The 20,542-nt window shown below is 37.4% G+C and overlaps 1 protein-coding gene across 3 annotated transcripts in view; it reads right to left on the bottom strand.

Annotated features, from left to right (window-relative positions):
* LOC109110240 (glutamate receptor ionotropic, delta-1-like) overlaps positions 1–20,542 on the bottom strand; it is a 443,260-nt gene that overhangs the window by 74,031 nt on the left and 348,687 nt on the right. For all 3 annotated transcript variants that reach the window (XM_042767362.1, XM_042767361.1, XM_042767363.1), the window contains exon 5: positions 17,286–17,339. In XM_042767362.1, the coding sequence (XP_042623296.1) occupies positions 17,286–17,339 (54 nt within the window). The remainder of the gene's footprint in view (positions 1–17,285; positions 17,340–20,542) is intronic.

Below are 20,542 nucleotides of genomic sequence, written 5' to 3'. Positions count from 1 at the left end.
GCAGGTTCATACACGGGGGAATTCTTCCGTTGTCCCTGTGGGCCCAGCCAGGCGGTGTTGGGAAAAAACATCAAGTGACTATGATAACTGCAATTATTGTCTGGGTAAAGGACATTGGAAGTCGAATTGTCCAGTGCTTAAGTCAAAGAATTCAACTGTAAAATTTTCTAGTTAACAGGTTTTTTTTTTTTTTAATTCGATCCATGTGGGGGAAGGATTTTGTTGGTGAGGTGTATGTATAGGCCTATACTAAAGTTATGTGTTGGTGCGGTTAAGTGTTTAAGTATTGTTGGCGGAAACCTATTGGTTTCCTTTTCTTAAGTGGGGGGGTGTCACGGCTGTACTTTGTATTATCTTCTCTGCTGTGTCTGGTGTGTGTTTGTGCTCCCCCTACAGGTGCGCTGCGGAGCTGTGAGGTAATCAGGTGGATTGGGTGCACCGGTGCACAGGTGTGCCTATCGATAAGAGCTTCCTGTTGGGCTTCCTCGTGGAGCGTTCCTTTCAGTCACATCGGTCCCTGGCCAGGACCGTGATGTTGATCGGCGTTGCGAGAGTTTGAGAGATAGTCTTTGTTATGGAGACTGAAAATAAAGAGTATTGTAACCGCCGAAACCGTTTTTTCCTCCTTCATTGTTGCTCCCTAATAAGGGCGTAACAAGGGCCCAGCGCGTTCCGTGGGTTGCTCCACTGGATAGGAGGTGCAAGAGGAGTGATGGTCCCCGGAGGGTTGGTTCCCTGCGGGGTTTGCCACCACTGTAGTTCTCAACTGCTCATGCTATTGATTGTGACCATCACCTGTTGCCAGGTAACGACCACACCCAGAAAAGCACGGGTGAAACGGCATCCTTATAAGGAAAATCTGTTGTCTTTACAAGGACGCACCCGTGAAGCTCTTTTAGAGAAATTTGCTCTTTAGAAAATGCTATTTTAGTGCTGAGGCACACAGGGAATTGGCCGCTTGCAACACGTCAGGGGGTAGTGCAGCCTGAAGTGCGCAACCCACTCGACTCGGGAACGACCAGTGCTGAAGTGCCGTCTCGTCAACACACAAAGCTTCCAAGAGCATGCTGAACTCGTAGTTCACAGCTAGACACAGTTTGAGCAGAATTATACTAACGCTAGGCTCCGAAGCGAAAAGCTGGTATGCATTGCACCTGCTGCCTCATTATACTCACGCTGTGATCAGCGGCAGCTGGATGCAATAACTGCATGTCAATGTGCATTGGCTTGTTTAGTTTACACTCGAAGTAGATTGGTCTATTGAAGCAATATCCCAATTCATCGGTCACCGACGTGACATCGAGAGTGACCGACTGAAAGGGAACAAGAAAAGATAATGTGAATTACAGTATGTAAATTTTTTTCTAAATGTTTAATAAGCTAATTCAAGTTCAAATAAGCTACTCTTTTACTCTTACTCAAGTAGTTTTTTTTTTGGACAAGTACTTTTTACTTGACTCACACTACATATTTTTGGAATGTAATGGTTAGTTTACAAAATGGTAAAAGTGTTCTGAGATCATAACATAGTATTGTGCAATGAACAGCATGAAGATATGTCTTTATTAATCAATAATCTAATACATTATTGATTTATTAATCTATAATAAAAGTTGTGAAATATATGTATAGGTATATAGAGCCGCCATGAAAAGAACAAAAAAAATATATATATAATTAGTGATTTTAGTCTCCTAGCTGATTGAATGTACAAAATTAAATTTACGCCAAAGCTTTCATTGAAAACAATGGTCTTGCCAGCAGTGTCAGTAAACAGGTATTATAGGGCACTTTTGGTATTTGTACAGTGACAGGGTGATATTTAATATTTTGGTAGTTAGAAAAGATTGGTATTAGATGATTGCGTCAACATGCGTTATTATTATTACACTGAAATATATAATTTTTTTTTTTATGTTGTTAAGCACACCACATTAAAAAATAATTCCATAAAAACCAAAACATGTACAAACGTACAAATTTCAAAATGTGCAACCATATAAGCAAGAAATATAATAACGTAATTACTATATATATATATATATATATATATATATATATATATATAGATATATATATATATATATATACAGGTCCTTCTCAAAAAAATTGCATATTGTGAAAAAGTTCATTATTTTCCATAATGTAATGATAAAAATTTAACTTTCATATATTTTAGATTCATTGCACACCAACTGAAATATTTCAGGTCTTTTATTGTTTTTAATACTGATGATTTTGGCATACAGCTCATGAAAACCCAAAATTCCTATCTCAAAAAATTAGCATATTTCATCCGACCAATAAAAGAAAAGTGTTTTTAATACAAAAAAGTCAACCTTCAAATAATTATGTTCAGTTATGCACTCAATACTTGGTCGGGAATCCTTTTGCAGAAATGACTGCTTCAATGCGGCGTGGCATGGAGGCAATCAGCCTGTGGCACTGCTGAGGTGTTATGGAGGCCCAGGATGCTTCGATAGCGGCCTTAAGCTCATCCAGAGTGTTGGGTCTTGCGTCTCTCAACTTTCTCTTCACAATATCCCACAGATTCTCTATGGGGTACAGGTCAGGAGAGTTGGCAGGCCAATTGAGCACAGTAATACCATGGTCAGTAAACCATTTACCAGTGGTTTTGGCACTGTGAGCAGGTGCCAGGTCGTGCTGAAAAACGAAATCTTCATCTCCATAAAGCTTTTCAGCAGATGGAAGCATGAAGTGCTCCAAAACCTCCTGATAGCTAGCTGCATTGACCCTGCCCTTGATAAAACACAGTGGACCAACACCAGCAGCTGACATGGCACCCCAGACCATCACTGACTGTGGGTACTTGACACTGGACTTCAGGCATTTTGGCATTTCCTTCTCCCCAGTCTTCCTCCAGACTCTGGCACCTTGATTTCCGAATGACATGCAAAATTTGCTTTCATCCGAAAAAAGTACTTTGGACCACTGAGCAACAGTCCAGTGCTGCTTCTCTGTAGCCCAGGTCAGGCGCCTCTGCCGCTGTTTCTGGTTCAAAAGCACACACCTGTGCACGGTGGCTCTGGATGTTTCTACTCCAGACTCAGTCCACTGCTTCCGCAGGTCCCCCAAGGTCTGTAATCGGTCCTTCTCCACAATCTTCCTCAGGGTCCGGTCACCTCTTCTCGTTGTGCAGCGTTTTTTGCCACACTTTTTCCTTCCCACAGACTTCCCACTGAGGTGCCTTGATACAGCACTCTGGGAACAGCCTATTCGTTCAGAAATTTCTTTCTGTGTCTTACCCTCTCGCTTGAGGGTGTCAATGATGGCCTTCTGGACAACAGACAGGTCGGCAGTCTCACCCACGATTGCGGTTTTGAGTAATGAACCAGGCTGGGAGTTTTTAAAAGCCTCAGGAATCTTTTGCAGGTGTTTAGAGTTAATTAGTTGATTCAGATGATTAGGTTAATAGCTCGTTTAGAGAACCTTTTCATGATATGCTAATTTTTTGAGATAGGAATTTTGGGTTTTCATGAGCTGTATGCCAAAATCATCAGTATTAAAACAATAAAAGACCTGAAATATTTCAGTTGGTGTGCAATGAATCTAAAATATATGAAAGTTTAATTTTTATCATTACATTATGGAAAATAATGAACTTTTTCACAATATGCTAATTTTTTGAGAAGGACCTGTATATATATTGCATTTACAGTGCATTCTGCATTTACAGTGATCACTTGCAAAGTCAAGATGGCAGATACTGTGTAAATAAATTAGGCTAAACAGCTCTGTTACTGAAATATTTATTATCAAGATGTTGTTCAGCTATTATTCATAGTTCAGCCTGAAAACTTTCTGAGGTAGACAAGAGACACTCAAGGTTGTGAGAGACACACAACATTTTTAATTATTATTTTTTTCAAGTACTTTACCAATGTTTTCTGGAAAAGTAGATAATATCTAACATCCTTTTTCCATTTCAATGTATGTCCTCTTATATTCCCCATGTGACTCTTGGTTCAAAGCCTACTAGTGTTCTCCATGCACTGATGGGTTTGCGATGTTCCTAATATTTTCACAGTCTGCTGTTTCAAACAACTGGGGAGAAAGCAGTACCTTCTGCCAACATGTTTCCACTCCCAACTCGTCACATATGGATGCTTGGTCAAGACCCTTTGGTGTCACTTTTTTAGTACACTGGATACCTCTTTAGCATGGTTTTTCATCCTGCAGGGAAATCCATTGCTTTCAACTGCATTAGAGTCAGACATATTTAATTCCTTGTATGCATTTGTAAAGTATAAATTATTTATATTATCTGAGGGTTTTAAGCAGATCAGACAAAAAGGTGAATTGGTGGCTAATTCAAAATAAAATAAATTTGGCCACTAGGAGATTGTAATGGATGGGATTAATAAAAATAAAAGTCATTTGCACTTAAATGTTGAATTTTTATGATCATCAAGCTTAGAAAGTACAAAATAAAAGTAAAACACTGTCAGTGTTATGAGTATTCTGGCAAGTAGTGATGTATATAGTTCATGAACACATTTTTCTTTTGAACTGGTTCTTGTCAGTAAAAAGGGTGAACCCAGTCGGACTGAATTGTTTGAAACAGTATACTTACTTAGCACTGATCCAAAAGCCACTGCATAAATGAACGTATCTAAACCAAACTGAACTCTCAAGTGTGCCTGACATTATAACTCGAAAAAGAATAATACAAACTTATTCACAGTTGCAAAACTGACCTATCAATATTTATCAGTAATTCAATGATCAGAAGCATCACTGAAAGTAACAGTGATGATAATAAGCACCTGTATTATTATGACTTCATAGGAAAAAGGTAACTATATGGCTCTAATGTTTTTAAGTGTAAAAGTGTAAAAAGGTAAACTACTGTCATTGCGGAGCAACAATCTGAATAAACTTTATAAGCAAATTAGTTTGAAGTTTTAGACTCAACCGTTTTTCAAATGAGTGGAAATGTGAAAGTAGTACACAATATTACCTGGTGTCTCCTAATTCAAATTCAAACTCGCCTATTCATTGTGAAGTCAGCGAGAGGAGATGTTAATATTTAACAGCAGCATGTGGTGCTTCACAGCATATTTAACAAGAAAGCATCATCCTTCACAATTAACTTAAACAAAATCTGGGCCTTCCGCAGCTTACAGACTGACTTAGCCAAAATTTCAATCACATGTGATCCATTAAACACCATCTGCTTTTGTGTAATTTGCTTTTAACATGCATCAGAGATGATTGGCAAATGTTTTTGTGCCTGTTACAATGGCTTAAACACGTGGGAACACTTCTCCCCAGGAAGGGGGATTTCAAGCCACTGTTTATGCCATTATGGACACTACATTTTAAACTGGCCTTTTTTCACTAAGTTCAATAAACAGCATCATTTCATCATCAGTTTTATGCTGATTGATCCATCACCATTTCTAAGTCCTGCTAGCAAATGCTAGTCTCTTCCTAAACTGTTTTATTAGTTTGCCTTTATGCCCAGGCATCCATTATTCATGATACTGCTTTAATGACTCTAATAATAATAAAATCAACTATATCACACAATAAACAAACACCCTGAATTACTGCAGGTTCGTGCAAGCTTGATAGCATTCATAAAAACTAAGCTGATCTACTTGCGTTGTCTATTGAGGATTACTGATTTTTGACCGTCACACAAAGTACACATCATAAAACTGTTTTAAACATAAACATGTTATATATATATATATATATATATATATATATATATATATATATATATATATATATATATATATATATATATATATATATATATATATATTTTTTTTTTTTGTGACCATAGATGACAAAATCTTACCTCAACTTTTACTGAATTTTATGCTCTTTAATTTTGTCATTGCATCTGAATATCAGCATTTGTGAGATTCAGTATAAGTTTAGTTTTGTGGACTGATGTTTTTAGATTTGTGTTGTTACTAGTGTTTTATTTAGTTTTAATGCAGCATTTATAACTCATGGTGTTATTGTACCCGTCTGTTTATCTTTATTGAATAATGTACCCTGTCTCTTGTTTGCATCTCATCTCCAGAATTCGCTGAAAGATTTAATGTACTTTAATGTGTGCACTGGTCTGAAATTAAGATAAATCTGTGGTACAGTGAATTGTAAATAATACTGTATTTACTCTTTTGAAAATTCAAAATTTAGGTGATATTAACATGTGCTTTGCAATTTTGATGTTATATCACCTCACCAGTTTAATAAATAAAAATCAAATTAATAAATTGAAAAAAAAAAATGTATATATATATATATATATATAGTCCAATGATATATATATAGTTCAAGCTGTAAATGATTTTTATGGTTACATTTGACAGTTACCAAATGCAAAAGCCTAATTTAAATATGGGTGCATCTAACCTATTTGCATGTGGGGAAAATATTCTTAGTAAATCACGAGCAATATGCCCATGAAGCAAGGAAGCAATGTAAAACATCTGTGGTGTGGACTTTGCTGACTCAGGTCTTTAGATCACAAAGGGTTGAGCGATGTTGTATGCCAGATTGTTGTCAGCTGCTCCACCCTACAGAACATTGACACTGCCACATTAGGACTTCAGTGCATCAATCAATCAATCAATCAATCAATCAATCAATCAATCAATCAATCAATCAATCAATCAATCAATCAAATATTAAACATAAGAACAGTAATATACTGTATATGATATTCAGCACATATTCACATGGATGTGTTAGTCATTTCTCTTTGTAGTTCATTGTGTGGATTTTTATGATGATAATTGACTTTTGTGATGTCTGTTTCAATATGTGACACTGTCACATAAGAGACATGTTTTACTGCTTTATTTATTAGTGTTGGGTTTGAGTCCGAGTCGTGTCCGAGTTCAGTATGAGTCCAAAATGGGCAGAGTCCGACTAAACACTGTTGTTTTTCAGTATCAGTAAAAATGTCGGTAACACTTTATAATAACTTTAATTTAATAAATCATTAACAAATACTATATAATGTTTAATGGATCATTAGTTAATATATATTCAATGAGTTAGAAACGTGAGAATACACTTATTAAACATTAGATAATGTTCAAACAAATCATTATTTCATGTAAGTTAAAAATGTTCTAAAATGATTAATTTTTTTTGCTGCTATTGAGGTGTGATTTGGGTAAGGTTAGGGACAGGTTTGGTGGTATGGGTCGGTTTAAGGGTTGGTTAAAGGGTCAACAGTGTAAAGGTCAATTTCAAGGTCAATTTGATTATAATAAGGGAACATTGTTCAGTCTGTTACATTATATTGTTTGAATAAATTAACAAGTATTTTATTTTAAAACATGATTTTTTCCCCTGTTTAATTATGAGTCAAGGAATATCCTGAAGAGTAGTAGTAATGTGAGTATTAAGGCAATAAACACTTGAACCTACATGTCTGTAACATTGCACCTACATGTCTACTAACTCTCATTAGAGTGTTAGTAAAATATTAGTAGACTGGTACTGTAGGTTTAGGGTAAGAGTAAGTTGACATGTACTTGCAAAGTTACTTATAGTCAGTAGAACATCTGTTGGGAGACTCTAATGTGAGTTAGTAGACATGTAGCTGCAACATTATTTATTGTTATGCATTCAAAAGGGACCATCAAAATAAAGATTGAACAAACGATTAATAAAATATTTGTTAAGATGTGTGAATAGGGTAAATTCATGTCTTTTGAGACAGTTTTTGCCATTGAGATGACTGCTCATAACGGTATTAATGGATTAGTAAACATTAATAAACATTTGCAAATGATGTATAGTTTCCACTTTAGATTGGCTACTGCGAAATCATAAAAATGAATAAATAAATAAATAAATAAATAAATTGTTAATTAAATGTGTAAATAGAGGTCTACACAACAAACAAAGACCAACAAATTTGAGATTACATGAACTGAAAGTTTAATGACATTTGTAAGCATTTCAATTTACATTAAATAATCATATGTTAGTCATCAATGTTTAGTAAGTTCATTATTAAACATTAACAAGAATATTATCTCATATTTCTAGCTATGTGAATACATATATTAACTAATGATCTGTTAATATCTGTTAAAGCATAATTTAATATTTGTTAAGGATTAATAAATGACAGATATTATAAAGTGTCACTGCAATGTCATTTTAAATGTAACAAAAGCAAACCTCTATTGCATCAAGCCATTTTCACTTTTGATTTCACAACATCTCATAATTAGTGTCCTACTCAGCAAACTTAAACTCATGTTACATAAGTTATGGCTGACTTGATTTATGTATTATGACATATTTCAGAGTGAAACAGCTTTTAGAATGTGAAAAATTATAGGGCAGGACTTGACTTTATTCATCGATATACAGTAAATGTATAAATTCAAGCTGGGCCATTTCAAGCATTTACAATTATGTCATGGATGAAAATGAGACTGCGATCAGCCTAGTCTTAACTACACAGCCGAAACCCATAACTCACAGCCAACTCACAGCTATTTTAGTTTTTAATGCATTTTGAATGCATTTATAGTTAGTAAATTCCATTATGAAAGGAATAATTGCTATTGACCTATAAAAACTACTGCTGCAAAGATGTTAGAAACATTATTTTTCTTTGAAACTAGAAGCTGCCACCATGACTGAAAATATTAGTAGTAGTAGTAGTAGTAGTAGTAGTAGTAGTAGTAATAATCAGGGTTTGAAATTAACATCTGCCAAAACTGGGTAAAAATCAGCTGTGGCAGGTAACGTTTTCAAATCACTATAGCCAATTTGGCAGGTTACTATTGAGGAAGATAATGTAAGCCAAATCTGTGCAGATTTAGCGCAAATACTGAACTTGAGAGTCATCATGATATATTAAATAAAGCCTAATAGAGCATACCTTGCTTAATTTAACATACTTCACTACGCAACAAATAATGGCACACTGGTTTCCTTTGCATTGAAGACTCAGAAAATGACTGAAAACTCAGACACTCTCTGCCTGTCATTTTCTTACTGTCCAGCTGAACTCTCCTGGTATCATACACTTTGATCCCACAGACATCTTACATTTAGTTGCATTATAGCTTGTGACAACTAAACTTCAAAAAGCTATGATTTTCTTGAATAAATATGAACGTTGCACATTTCAAAGTCAGCTGCTGTGCTGAAGAGCCGTTACCATGGAAACTGCTATATTCTGCTGCTCCTAATGTGACTCCAGCTGGCAGAGGATGAATTAGCATTTTCAATAAACCCTTCTGCTGTTTTTGTGCAGACCATTGCGAAAATCGACCGATATTTTTATGCAGCAAACAGTGGATCGACAAGACGCTAATGCTAATGGATTTTCAAAATCTAAACAATTAAGACATAATATATTTATGTTATTAAATTAATATAATAATAGATTGGTAATAATTGTTTAAATTAATGTGATAATTGATACTTTTGACTCGTCCCTTTCCTTAAAAATGGTTTAAAGGCTGAAATGTGTGCTGAAAACGAAGATATTCAATCTGAAAAGATATTCAGATTTTGTAATAATTATATTTCTACAAAGTACCGTTAAGTATTCTATAGTCTTTGATTTATACATGAAGCTGTGACGTAGGTAATGTTTTTTTTTTTTTTTTTTTTTTGTGCCTAGTAGAAGTTATGAATGGCTGGTAACTTGAAAATTTTTTGCCAAATTGGCTGGTCAGTGAAAAAGTTAATTTCAAATCCTGATAACAATAATTTCATTACAACAACAAAAACTGTTACTACAATCATGTAAATAAAACTTTCTCAAGCTTAGTGAAGGCAAGTAAATTCAAGATTTTTATTCACATACATGATTATATAGAGAATATATAACCAGCAGTGAAGTGTGAGTCAGGTCCACTCCATGGACAGTGCAATTATTAAAGAATACAACACAGAGGAAAATATACATAAATATACAGTCGTGGCCAAAAGTTTTGAGAATTACATAAATATTAGTTTTCAAAAAGTTTGCTGCTAAACTGCTTTTAGATCTTTGTTTCAGCTGTTTCTGTGATGTACTGAAATATAATTACAAGCACTTCATACGTTTCAAAGGCTTTTATCGACAATTACATGACATTTATGCAAAGAGTCAGTATTTGCAGTGTTGGCCCTTCTTTTTCAGGACCTCTGCAATTCGACTGGGCATGCTTTCAATCAACTTCTGGGCCAAATCCTGACTGATAGCAACCCAGTCTTTTATAATAACTTCTTGGAGTTTGTCAGAATTAGTGGGTTTTTGTTTGTCCACCCGCCTCTTGAGGATTGACCACAAGTTCTCAATGGGATTAAGATCTGGGGAGTTTCCAGGCCATGGACCCAAAATTTCAACATTCTGGTCCCCGAGCCACTTAGTTATCACTTTTGCCTTATGGCACGGTGCTCCAACGTGCTGGAAAATGCATTGTTATTCACCAAACTGTTGTTGGGTTGTTGGAAGAAGTTGCTGTTGGAGGGTGTTTTGGTACCATTCTTTATTCATGGCTGTGTTTTTGGGCAGAATTGTGAGTGAGCCCACTCCCTTGGATGAGAAGCAACCCCACACATGAATGGCGTCAGGATGCTTTACTCTTGGCATGACACAGGACTGATGGTAGCGCTCACCTTTTCTTCTCCGGACAAGCCTTTTTCCATATGCCCCAAACAATCGGAAAGGGGCTTCATCAGAGAATATGACTTTGGCCCAGTCCTCAGCATTCCATTCACTATACTTTCTGGAGAAGATCAATCTGTCCCTGATGTTTTTTTTGGAGAGAAGTGGCTTCTTTGCTGCCCTTCTTGACACCAGGCCATCTTCCAAAAGTCTTCGCCTCACTGTGCGTGCAGATGCGCTCACACCTGCCTGCTGCCATTCCTGAGCAAGCTCTGCACTGGTGGCACTCCGATCCCGCAGCTGAATCCTCTTTAGGAGACGAACCTGGCGCTTGCTGGACTTTCTTGGACGCCCTGAAGCCTTCTTTACAAGAATTGAACCTCTTTCCTTGAAGTTCTTGATGAACCTATAAATTGTTGATTTAGGTGCAATCTTAGTAGCCACAATATCCTTGCCTGTGAAGCCATTTTTATGCAACGCAATGATGGCTGCACGCATTTCTTTGCAGGTCACCATGGTTAACAATGGAAGAACAATGATTTCAAGCATCACCCTCCTTTTAACATGTCAAGTCTGCCATTCTAACCCAATCAGCCCGACATAATGATCTCCAGCCTTGTGCTCGTCAACATTCTCACCTGAGTTAACAAGATGATTACTGAAATGATCTCAGCAGGTCCTTTAATGACAGCAATGAAATGCAGTGGAAAGGTTTTTTTGGGATTAAGTTAATTTAACATTCTGGAGTATATGCAAATTGCTATTATAAAAACTTAAGCAGCAGCTTTTCCAATTTCCAATATTTATGTAATTCTCAAAACTTTTGGCCATGACTGTAGGTAGGAAAGAATGAAATAAAAGTAAACAATAAAAATATAAGAATAAAATATAAACTAAAATGTGCATGGAAGTATACTGTAGACTTAAATATTAAGATACACACGTATTTACAAGAGACAAATGTGCAAACAGTTTGTACATGGTTGTCATGTAGCAGCAATACAAACAGAGGAAAAAAAAAATGAAAAAAATACCAGAAAGTGCTGTGTGCAAGTGACACTGTCAATATGAGGTAGAGAATAATGAATATCATACTGGTTATTAAGTGGAGTCATGTTGATGTTGAGAGGCTGAGTTTGAGTTTAAGAGTCTGATGGCCTGTGGGAAGTCTCTCAGTTTTTGTCATCAGGCTAAAGAAGCACTTGCCAGATGGCAGCAAAGTGGAAACATCAGTTCCTAGGGTGGTTTGAGTCCTTGATGATTTTAACAGCTCTGCTTTTGCAGCATTTGAGGTAGATGTCCTGCAGGGAGGGAAGAGCAGACCCTGAGATGCGCTCAGCTAAGTGCACAACTCTCTGCAGGGCTTTGCAGTCTTGACTGGAGCTGTTCCCATACCACACTGAGAAACACTGAGTTAATACACTTTCTATGGTACTTGAGTAGAAAGTTTTCAGGATTGCTGGTGAGACCCTGAATTTCCTCAGCTGTCGCAGATGATACAATACTTAACTCTACATATGTGAACTAGTTTGAATGTGGGTAGTCCAAGTCAGGTCCTCGGAGATGTTAACACCATGGTACTTGAAATTGCTCACCCTGTCCACAGGGATCCCAGTGATCTTAAGGGGAGTGTAGGGCCACTGCTGTCTCTCCCTGAAGTGAACAATCAGCTCTTTAGTTTTGATCACATTCAGAGAGAGACAATTGTCCTGGCACCATGATGTAAGTTTTTCTACCTCATCCAGGTATGCAGTCTTATTATTATTGGAAATGAGGCCCAGAACCACAGTATCATCAGCAAATTTGATAATAGATGTGGAGCTGTGGGAAGACATGCAGTCATGTCTGTAGGGAGAGTAGAGCAGGGGGCTCAGGACACAGCCCTGTGGGGCTCCTAGGTTCAGGGTGATGGAGCTGGAGGTGAACTGGCCTACTTTCACCACTTGAGGTCTGCCGGTGAGGAAGTCTTGAGTCCAGTCGCAGAGTGAAATGTTAAGACCGAGGTCTATGAGTTTAGAAGCTAGCTTGCTGGGGACTATAGTATTGAAACTGAGCTATAGTCGATAAATAGCAGCCTTACATAGTTCCCGTTGTTGCTGTCAATGTGCATGAGAGAAGAGTGCCGGACGTGAGAGATATGGCGTCTTCACTGGATCTATTGGGGCAATAGGCAAACTGAAGAGGGTCCAAAGTATCAGGGATGGTGGAGCAAATGTAGTTCTTTACCAGTCTCTCAAAGACCTTTATGAGTATTGATGTGAGGGCAACTAGGCGATAGTCATTCAGACAAGAGGGTTTATTGTTCTTAGGCACGGATGATGACAGATTTTTTTTAAAGGGGGTGGGAACCACCAAGGCAGCAAGGGACTCATTAAAGATGTAAATAAACAAACCAGCGAGTTGATCAGTGCAGGACCTGAGAACACGGCCAGAAATCCCATCAGGTCTGGATGCTTTCCTGATGTTCACTCGCTTTAGGGTCCTCTGAACCTCGTTCTCCGACACGGTGATTACATGATTATTGCTGCTTTGACTGCTGCTACCAGACGTGCTGATCGGCAGACTCGGGCTGTCTCGATTGTTTTCAAAGCGGCGGTAGAAAGAGTTTAACTTGTCAGCCAGCAATGGATCAGCTCTCACCTCTGCAGAGGATTTATTTCCAAAGGCACAGATGTTCCTCAGTCCCTGCCACATGCGTCGGGAGTCATTGAGCTTAAAATGAGACTCTGTTCGTTCTCTGTATCAGAATCAGATTTCTCTTACTCCTAATCCGAAAGCATAACACCATACCACGAACTCACTCATTCCCCGACAAAAAAACGGCAGTATGTATGCGGCAGTGCATTTGTTTACCGCAGCACGGATTGTTCTGTCCATCCACGGTTTCTGATTTGAGAAGGTCCTTATAGTAATTGTTTCAGTTGCTTGCTCGGCTAGCGTGTTTACAAAGCTGCGGTGTTAAATATAGCCACATGATGTCACTTAACAGTCTGCCGCTGCATTAATAAATGCAACTTGAATCTCTGTTACTCTAGGAGAAAGTTATACATCACTTTTATGCAGTGGTGTCATGTGGTTCTCTGGGCCATAGCTCATCTCAGATATGTGTGGTCAGATAGGTCCACATTTCAGCTTATTTCTGGGAAAAATGGATGTCAAGATCTCAGTTCCGAATGACCAAATGGACCATACAGACTGTCTTCAACAACAGATGCAAAAGCAAGCATCTGTCATGGTATATGGGTGCAGCAGAGCAAACGGCATGGGTGACTGGCATATGAGCTAAGGCAACATTCACATAGATGCATATATTGGAATTGTACAGACATATACTGCCATCAAGATGGCATCTTTCATGGGACATGCATGGTTATTTGATCAAGACAATGCCAATGTCAGGTCTCATTCTGCATGTGCTACAATGGTGTTGTTTCGTAGACACAGAGTGAATGTGCTAGATCAGTCCAGATCTGTCTCCTATTGAAAATGTATGACCAGTCATGAAAAAGAGAATCTGACACTGACGATCACAAACTGCTGGACATCTGAAGTCTTTTGTCAAGCGAGACTGGAGAAAATGTTTGCTTGCAAATTTTTAACAATTAGTATCCTACATTTCCAAACAATTAAATATTGTAATTAAAAGGAAAGCTGATGTATGGTGCTGGAAGTTAAACCAGATGAGCTGAACACATAGCACTCGTTGAGCTTTTGGTTCTGATATGGAGGGGAAAGAGGAATGCATAGTCGGAAATCCGGGTGGGGGGGGTTAGGAGTCCTGGAGTCAAAATGTGATTAAAAACCATGCTGTGTGTTTCAAATAACAATGCTTTATACTTTTAATAATTGTGTAGGTAGTAAAACAACAAAAACGGGGCAAAATTCTGTTTTAAATTTACAAACATGTTGAGTCTCCCCTCCCTTGCTTTATAGTGCTTTGGTCCAAATGCTTGCTGTCCTCTTTTACATCAACTACACATACACACTAGTCCAGTGAGTGAGAACCAAGTCAATAGTTGTGGAACTCCAGTAAGTAAGGCTGTCAAGGCTATTTTATTCTCTTAAACATCGGATGAAGTGATTATTTTCTCTTTAATACAGATGATGCCAATGTATTTTTCTATTAGGCGCTATGTTAGCAATAAAACGTTACTTGCTTGACGGTTTTCCAGGTTTAATTGCTACCCAGAAATAGTCCAAAACTAGCCCAAACTAACCACATTTTGAGGGGGTCCCCCAGTAAAAATCGTGTTTCGGGGGCTAAAATACAAGTTATTGGGGTCGCTTCAACCCGCGACAACAGTGATAAAGTAGCCCAATTCCACAGGAAAACCGTGGACTTGGCAACACTGTAGTAACACCTACAATGGACATGAGCACCGTCGCGGTGCGACCTTGTAATGGGAAGTTTGGATTGTTTTACTGACTCTTTACTGACTTTTACTGACTAGTTTTACTGAGTCTCATTCAGCAAAATGAAAGAATCTTTTTTCGTTTCATTTTGTTCATTTCGTTCACTTTAGCAAAAAATATATAATTAAAATGTTACATGCTACTTCCCCAACGCATCTACTATTTATGCAAACGCTGATCACACTACAAACAATACAAAACTATAATGGTATAAGAAACAGAAAAAAATTATTAGCTCACCTCACCTCTTATATTTGACAAGTCTTCAGGTTGGAGTCGTTATTTCATCACTTTACAACCCCATATATGCAAACCAATGCAGTCTTTGGGTTTTTAGTCGTTCATTCATCACGTGACAGCCTCATAAGCTAAGCCTATGCAGTCAGAGCCGAAAAAAGAATTGATTAGTTCATCTCTCGAGTCTTTGGGTTTGAGTCATTCGTTCTTTTTTACACGTGACGTGTCAGCATTGGATAGAGAAATTAGTTAATTTACAACCTTCCTTAAAAATGGGTGCATAATTATTATTATTATTAGTAGTATTTACTCTTACAGTTACACTATGCTTTTCTGGTCTCAAATGTAGCTTTTTATTTCTAACAGTTTATAAATGTTTGAATTTCTCCCATGATGGTTCTTTTCCATAACATTGAATGTGGTAACAAAGATAGTAAACTAAAGAGTTGGTTATTATATTATTAATGAGTCTTTTTCCCTCAGACTGCATAGGTTTAGCTTATGAGGCTGTGATGAACGAACGACTCAAACCCGAAGACCCGAGAGATGAACTTATCAATTCTCTTTCCGGCTCAGACTGCATAGGTTACGCATATGGGGCTGTCACGTTAAGAACAAAGGACTCGAAAAACTTGAAGTACAATTTTAGTTGTATTAATTTTGTCTCCTTCAAAAATTGTTAGACGAAATACACCCCTGGAGGAGCGAAAATCTCTGATCCAAGTTATCAGTAGATGGCAGTAATGCAATGATTAGCGTGATTTTCCAGTAAAAATGAGGAAGAAGAAGAAGAAGAAATAATGGACAAACACTAAATACAACAACCACTAATCTGGATTGTGGAGTTAAATAATGGACAAACACTAAATACAACAACCACTAACCTGGATTGTGGAGTTACCATTTTGTGGACTTGCCTTTTTCCAGACACAACTTCAAGGACATTGATCATCACTTTATTAGATTGTACAGTACATAGACTGGTGGGCACTTTCACATTTGGACTTCTCAAACCTCACTAGGATTCTCATGGACTGTTTTAGGGTACTGTCCATTGGCTTTTAACAACCAGAGTTTACCTGATATTATTGTATTGTTTTAAAGTTTCATGTGAAGATTGTAATATACACTGTTTTAAACCACTCTAACTTTTGTAACACAACCTATTTGGCTGATTGTTTCAACTTCAGCATGAATTACTTTTATTTTGTAATTGCCCTTGCTGATATAAGGCAAGGAGCTTTTGCCAAATGTGTGGTGGCTACCTCAGGGTGTGGGACACTCTTCTGTGGCAAAACACGGGACTATAGGAAACCTTTTTTCTTTTACATCTTTGCGCAAGACTACCTGTAATTAGCAGCATTTTTACAGAGAATTACTCTGTTTCCTCTTTGTAGAATCTCGTGTGAATTACTTTTTTGTGCTTTTGAGGAATCCAGTATCCCAGAGTAGTGCACACGAGTGGTCAAATTTTTTTTTTTTTTTTACTTTTTTTGGACTGTCGTTTTTTTGTGTGTGTGGCTATGGATTATTAGGATTTATCCACTACCACTTCACTTGCCTTACAGGCTGAATTGTTCTTTGTTTGTTGTGTTGATTGGCTTGAAATGGTAAAGTACATTCTCAATACATGCTCATATGGAAAGTTGTTTTTTGTTTGTTTTTTGCTTTTGTTTTGTTAAACTGCTGAAAGGTGTCAAGTACAAAAAAGTATTAAGCCTGCCAGAACCCGGTAACGGTAAAACTCACAACTGTTGAAACTGTTACAATCTAGTATTCAGAACCAACTGTAGAGACTGGGAATTGTTTCATGCAAATGTTTGACACAGATTTTTGTGGGTGCCTGATTTAAATAATTCTCACTGTATGTTTGTATATTTTAGTAAATTTCAGGCTGCCATGTGCAGAAATAATCTTTTACTGCATGCAAACTAATAAAATAAAAAGTTAAGACTGAAAGAGGGTGCAGTTAATAGAAGAAAGCAGATGAACATGAAAAAAATATATATTTCCTTACCTCATTCACAAACACCCAGTGACTGTCTTTAGAGGCCAGGTTAGTCTCCACAGCCTATAGAGACACAAATACAGAACAAATCAATGTGAGCTGTCTGTGGCAGGAGTAAATGAGCTACCTAACATTTAAGAGATGGCTTGAAGAAAGGTGAGAGTAAAAAGAAAGCACCCATATCTACTAGATGGACACGACAAGCAATAGACCTAACTAGTAATTATCTAGTTATCTAATAATCTGTAGGCTGGAAACTATATATACATATATATATATATATATATATATATATATATATATATATATATATATATATATATATATATATATATATATATATACAGTACTTACCACCGAAATTTTAGTCCAAACATTGCAGTCAAACTTTTCTGTAGCTCTGGACTAAAAGGCCTTTCAAAGTATTTTCTAAATGCAAGCATCAATGCAAGCAGTGTTCAAAAACCAAAGCAAACAACGACATTACTCAACGCGATAGTATGCCACATCTGAAGAACTTTATTAATATTTCCTTAATATGTAATATTGGAAAAGCTAATATAAAAAAGGAACAAAACATTACAAAGGGATACAAACTACAATGAGGTACAGGGAGGGAAGCAATTTCTTTTTTTTTTTTTTTTTTTTTAACAAGGGTTGGAGCTAAACTGGTAATATTTTCACAGAACACAGAAAATACAGAATATTCCCCTAAAATTAAATTTTAATAACCTAAATAGAACCTATTACAGGATGTTCACTATTTGTTTGTTTATTTGTTTGTTTGCATGTGTTTATGCTTAAAGGTTTAATTCAATTCATTATAAACAAACTATATTTTACAGAATTACATGACTGAATTTAGTGCGATCCAACATTTATCAATGTGTTATACTTATCAGATAAATCTAACTTTAGATAAATGCTGTAGCCAGACCATTTTGTAAAGGGTTAGGAGGACAAACTGTTATTAAATTATTTGAATTGCTATATATATCAATATAGCACTGCCTTACTATAATTATCCAATTAAATGTGTTGTGCTGCTTTTTGTCTTATAGAGCATATAAATATACATTAATGTTTTAACTGTGTTTATGCTAAACTTTACGCTTTCTCACAATACAGGCTGTTGTGTTGATTCTAACTGACTATAAAATGCATTCAGCTGTCTTGTCTTTATCACATTTTTTCTTTGTGTATTTAGCATGTATGACAGCACAGAATATATTACTTTCAAATAAAGTCGCTATGGAACAGGCAGCCTGTCAAATATCATCTTCAGCTAAGAAACAAAATGACAGCAAGGTAGAGAGTGTTTATCAACAAAGTACACTAATTGTCTTTAGCATGGCTTAGTGTTGTCTGGAAGTATAATGAACTTAAGGAAAAATGCATGGTATCAGGCAAAATCATGATATGCATCATAATATGTAAAATCATGAAAGTTCAATGTGTGCAACATGACAAAAATGAAATTTGAGCTGTACAAACTCTTATAAACCATTTTTCAAATTAAAGAATATACATTTTGCATCAATCAAGCAAATGCATTAAATATTTGGAATTTTATAGGTAAAAAAAGGTAATTAATTGAGAATTACATACATTGTAAATAATGTGGAATATGTGTGAACAAGGCTTCAGAGTGCATATAAATGATGCTATTGTAATTCATAGGCCAGGCTAAATTGTAATTTTATATAATTTGTAACAGCCACCTTGCCTATATATCTTGTTTATAGGTCTTGGTTCTTGGCCCCATGGCATTTGTGACGAGTGGGGCTGACCCGAGGGCCGTGGGAGCGGAGCGAGGCCGATGGAGTTAATGATAATGAGCGACATCTGCGCCATTCACCGGTCTCGAGTCCTACGGAAGAGCTCTGGAAGGATAAAAGGAGGAGTGACGATAGTGTTGGATAAGAGAGGATCATGTCTGGACATTATGTTGTTGTTTTATGCGGCAATCATCTATGAGGGGCCGCTGCTTTTACTTTTGTTTTGTGTTTGTTTATTTATTTATTAAAGTTTTATGTTTTAATGTTCACAAGTTCCCGCCTCCTTCTTCCCGATCTACAAACTTTGTTAAATTGGTGCCAAAACCCAGAAGGAAGGAGGGACACGCTGCCAGAGATCCCTCGCTGCTGAGGGAGATTGCGGTGCTGAGGATGTCGGGCAACAGGAAGGAGAGGAGACCATAGGTGGCTGGCCGAGGCGTTGGTGCTGAAACAATGGAAGACGAGGTGGGACAGAGAGCTCACTGCCATGCTCCTGGGTTGAGGAGGGGTGGCTGCCATCCGAGAGGGAGTGGAGGAGTCGGTGCCGTTCGGCAAGAGGCCGGAGCCTGCTGCTGTCCGCCATGTTTGGGGAGGAGCAGGGAACGTTGGACTCGCTGCCAGCTGCCCTCAACAGGAGAAGCCATCGGGTTTTTCCTCTCTCCCCTTTCTCGTCTCTGTCTCTTCTCATTCTTCCGTCTCCTTTACTCTCGCCTTATCTGTCATTACCCCCAGGTGCTGCAGCGGCCATTATGGGGCCCCCGGGGGGGAGTAGAGCGCAGTCTCAAGGGTATCCCCCCGGCCTGAGAGGGACAATGGGGTATGGGACAAGTGGGGTGGGGCCGAGAGTCGTGGGAGCAGAGCGAGGCCAGTGGAGTTAATGATAATGAGCGACAGTGATGACAGTGCTGGACGAGAGAGGACCAGGTCTGGACTTTATGTTGTTTTATGTTTTTACTTTTGTTTTGTTTATTTATTTAGTAAAAGTTTTATGTTTAAATGTTTGCCGGTTCCTGCATCCTTCTTCTCGATCTACAAACTTTGTTACAGCATTAAAAACATTGAATACCTCTGCTTTAGAGCAAAGCAAAACTGGAAAAATGGATTCTACTATATATAAACTAGTACACACTGTCAATTAGTCTCTAATCCTAATTTGTGTTATTTTCATGTGTCATCTTTATGCAAATGGATCCATCTGTGTCTCAGTCATAAGGTCTTGTTTAAAGAGAAAAGAAAAAAATATCTTTTGGCCACCACTATTCTCTCCATGTCCTTCCATTTCTGTTCATTACACGCTGACATAATGAGTTTGACCTTCTGCTCAAATGTCAAGCAAATATTAAAAATGCATTTGGTAGTAGAATCTGGAGGAGCACTTTCATGTTTTAGTCTAATTAAAAAAAAAGAGAGAGAGAGAGAGAGAGAGAGAGAGAATATTAATCTTGTAAAACAAGCCCTCTGATCCTTTGTCACAATGTGACAATAGCC

The sequence above is a fragment of the Cyprinus carpio genome, chromosome A12, assembly GCF_018340385.1.
Source record: "Cyprinus carpio isolate SPL01 chromosome A12, ASM1834038v1, whole genome shotgun sequence".
Lineage (NCBI taxonomy): Eukaryota > Metazoa > Chordata > Actinopteri > Cypriniformes > Cyprinidae > Cyprinus > Cyprinus carpio.
The sequence above is the reverse complement of the archived record's forward strand: the minus strand, read 5'-3'. Positions and strand labels throughout refer to the sequence as shown.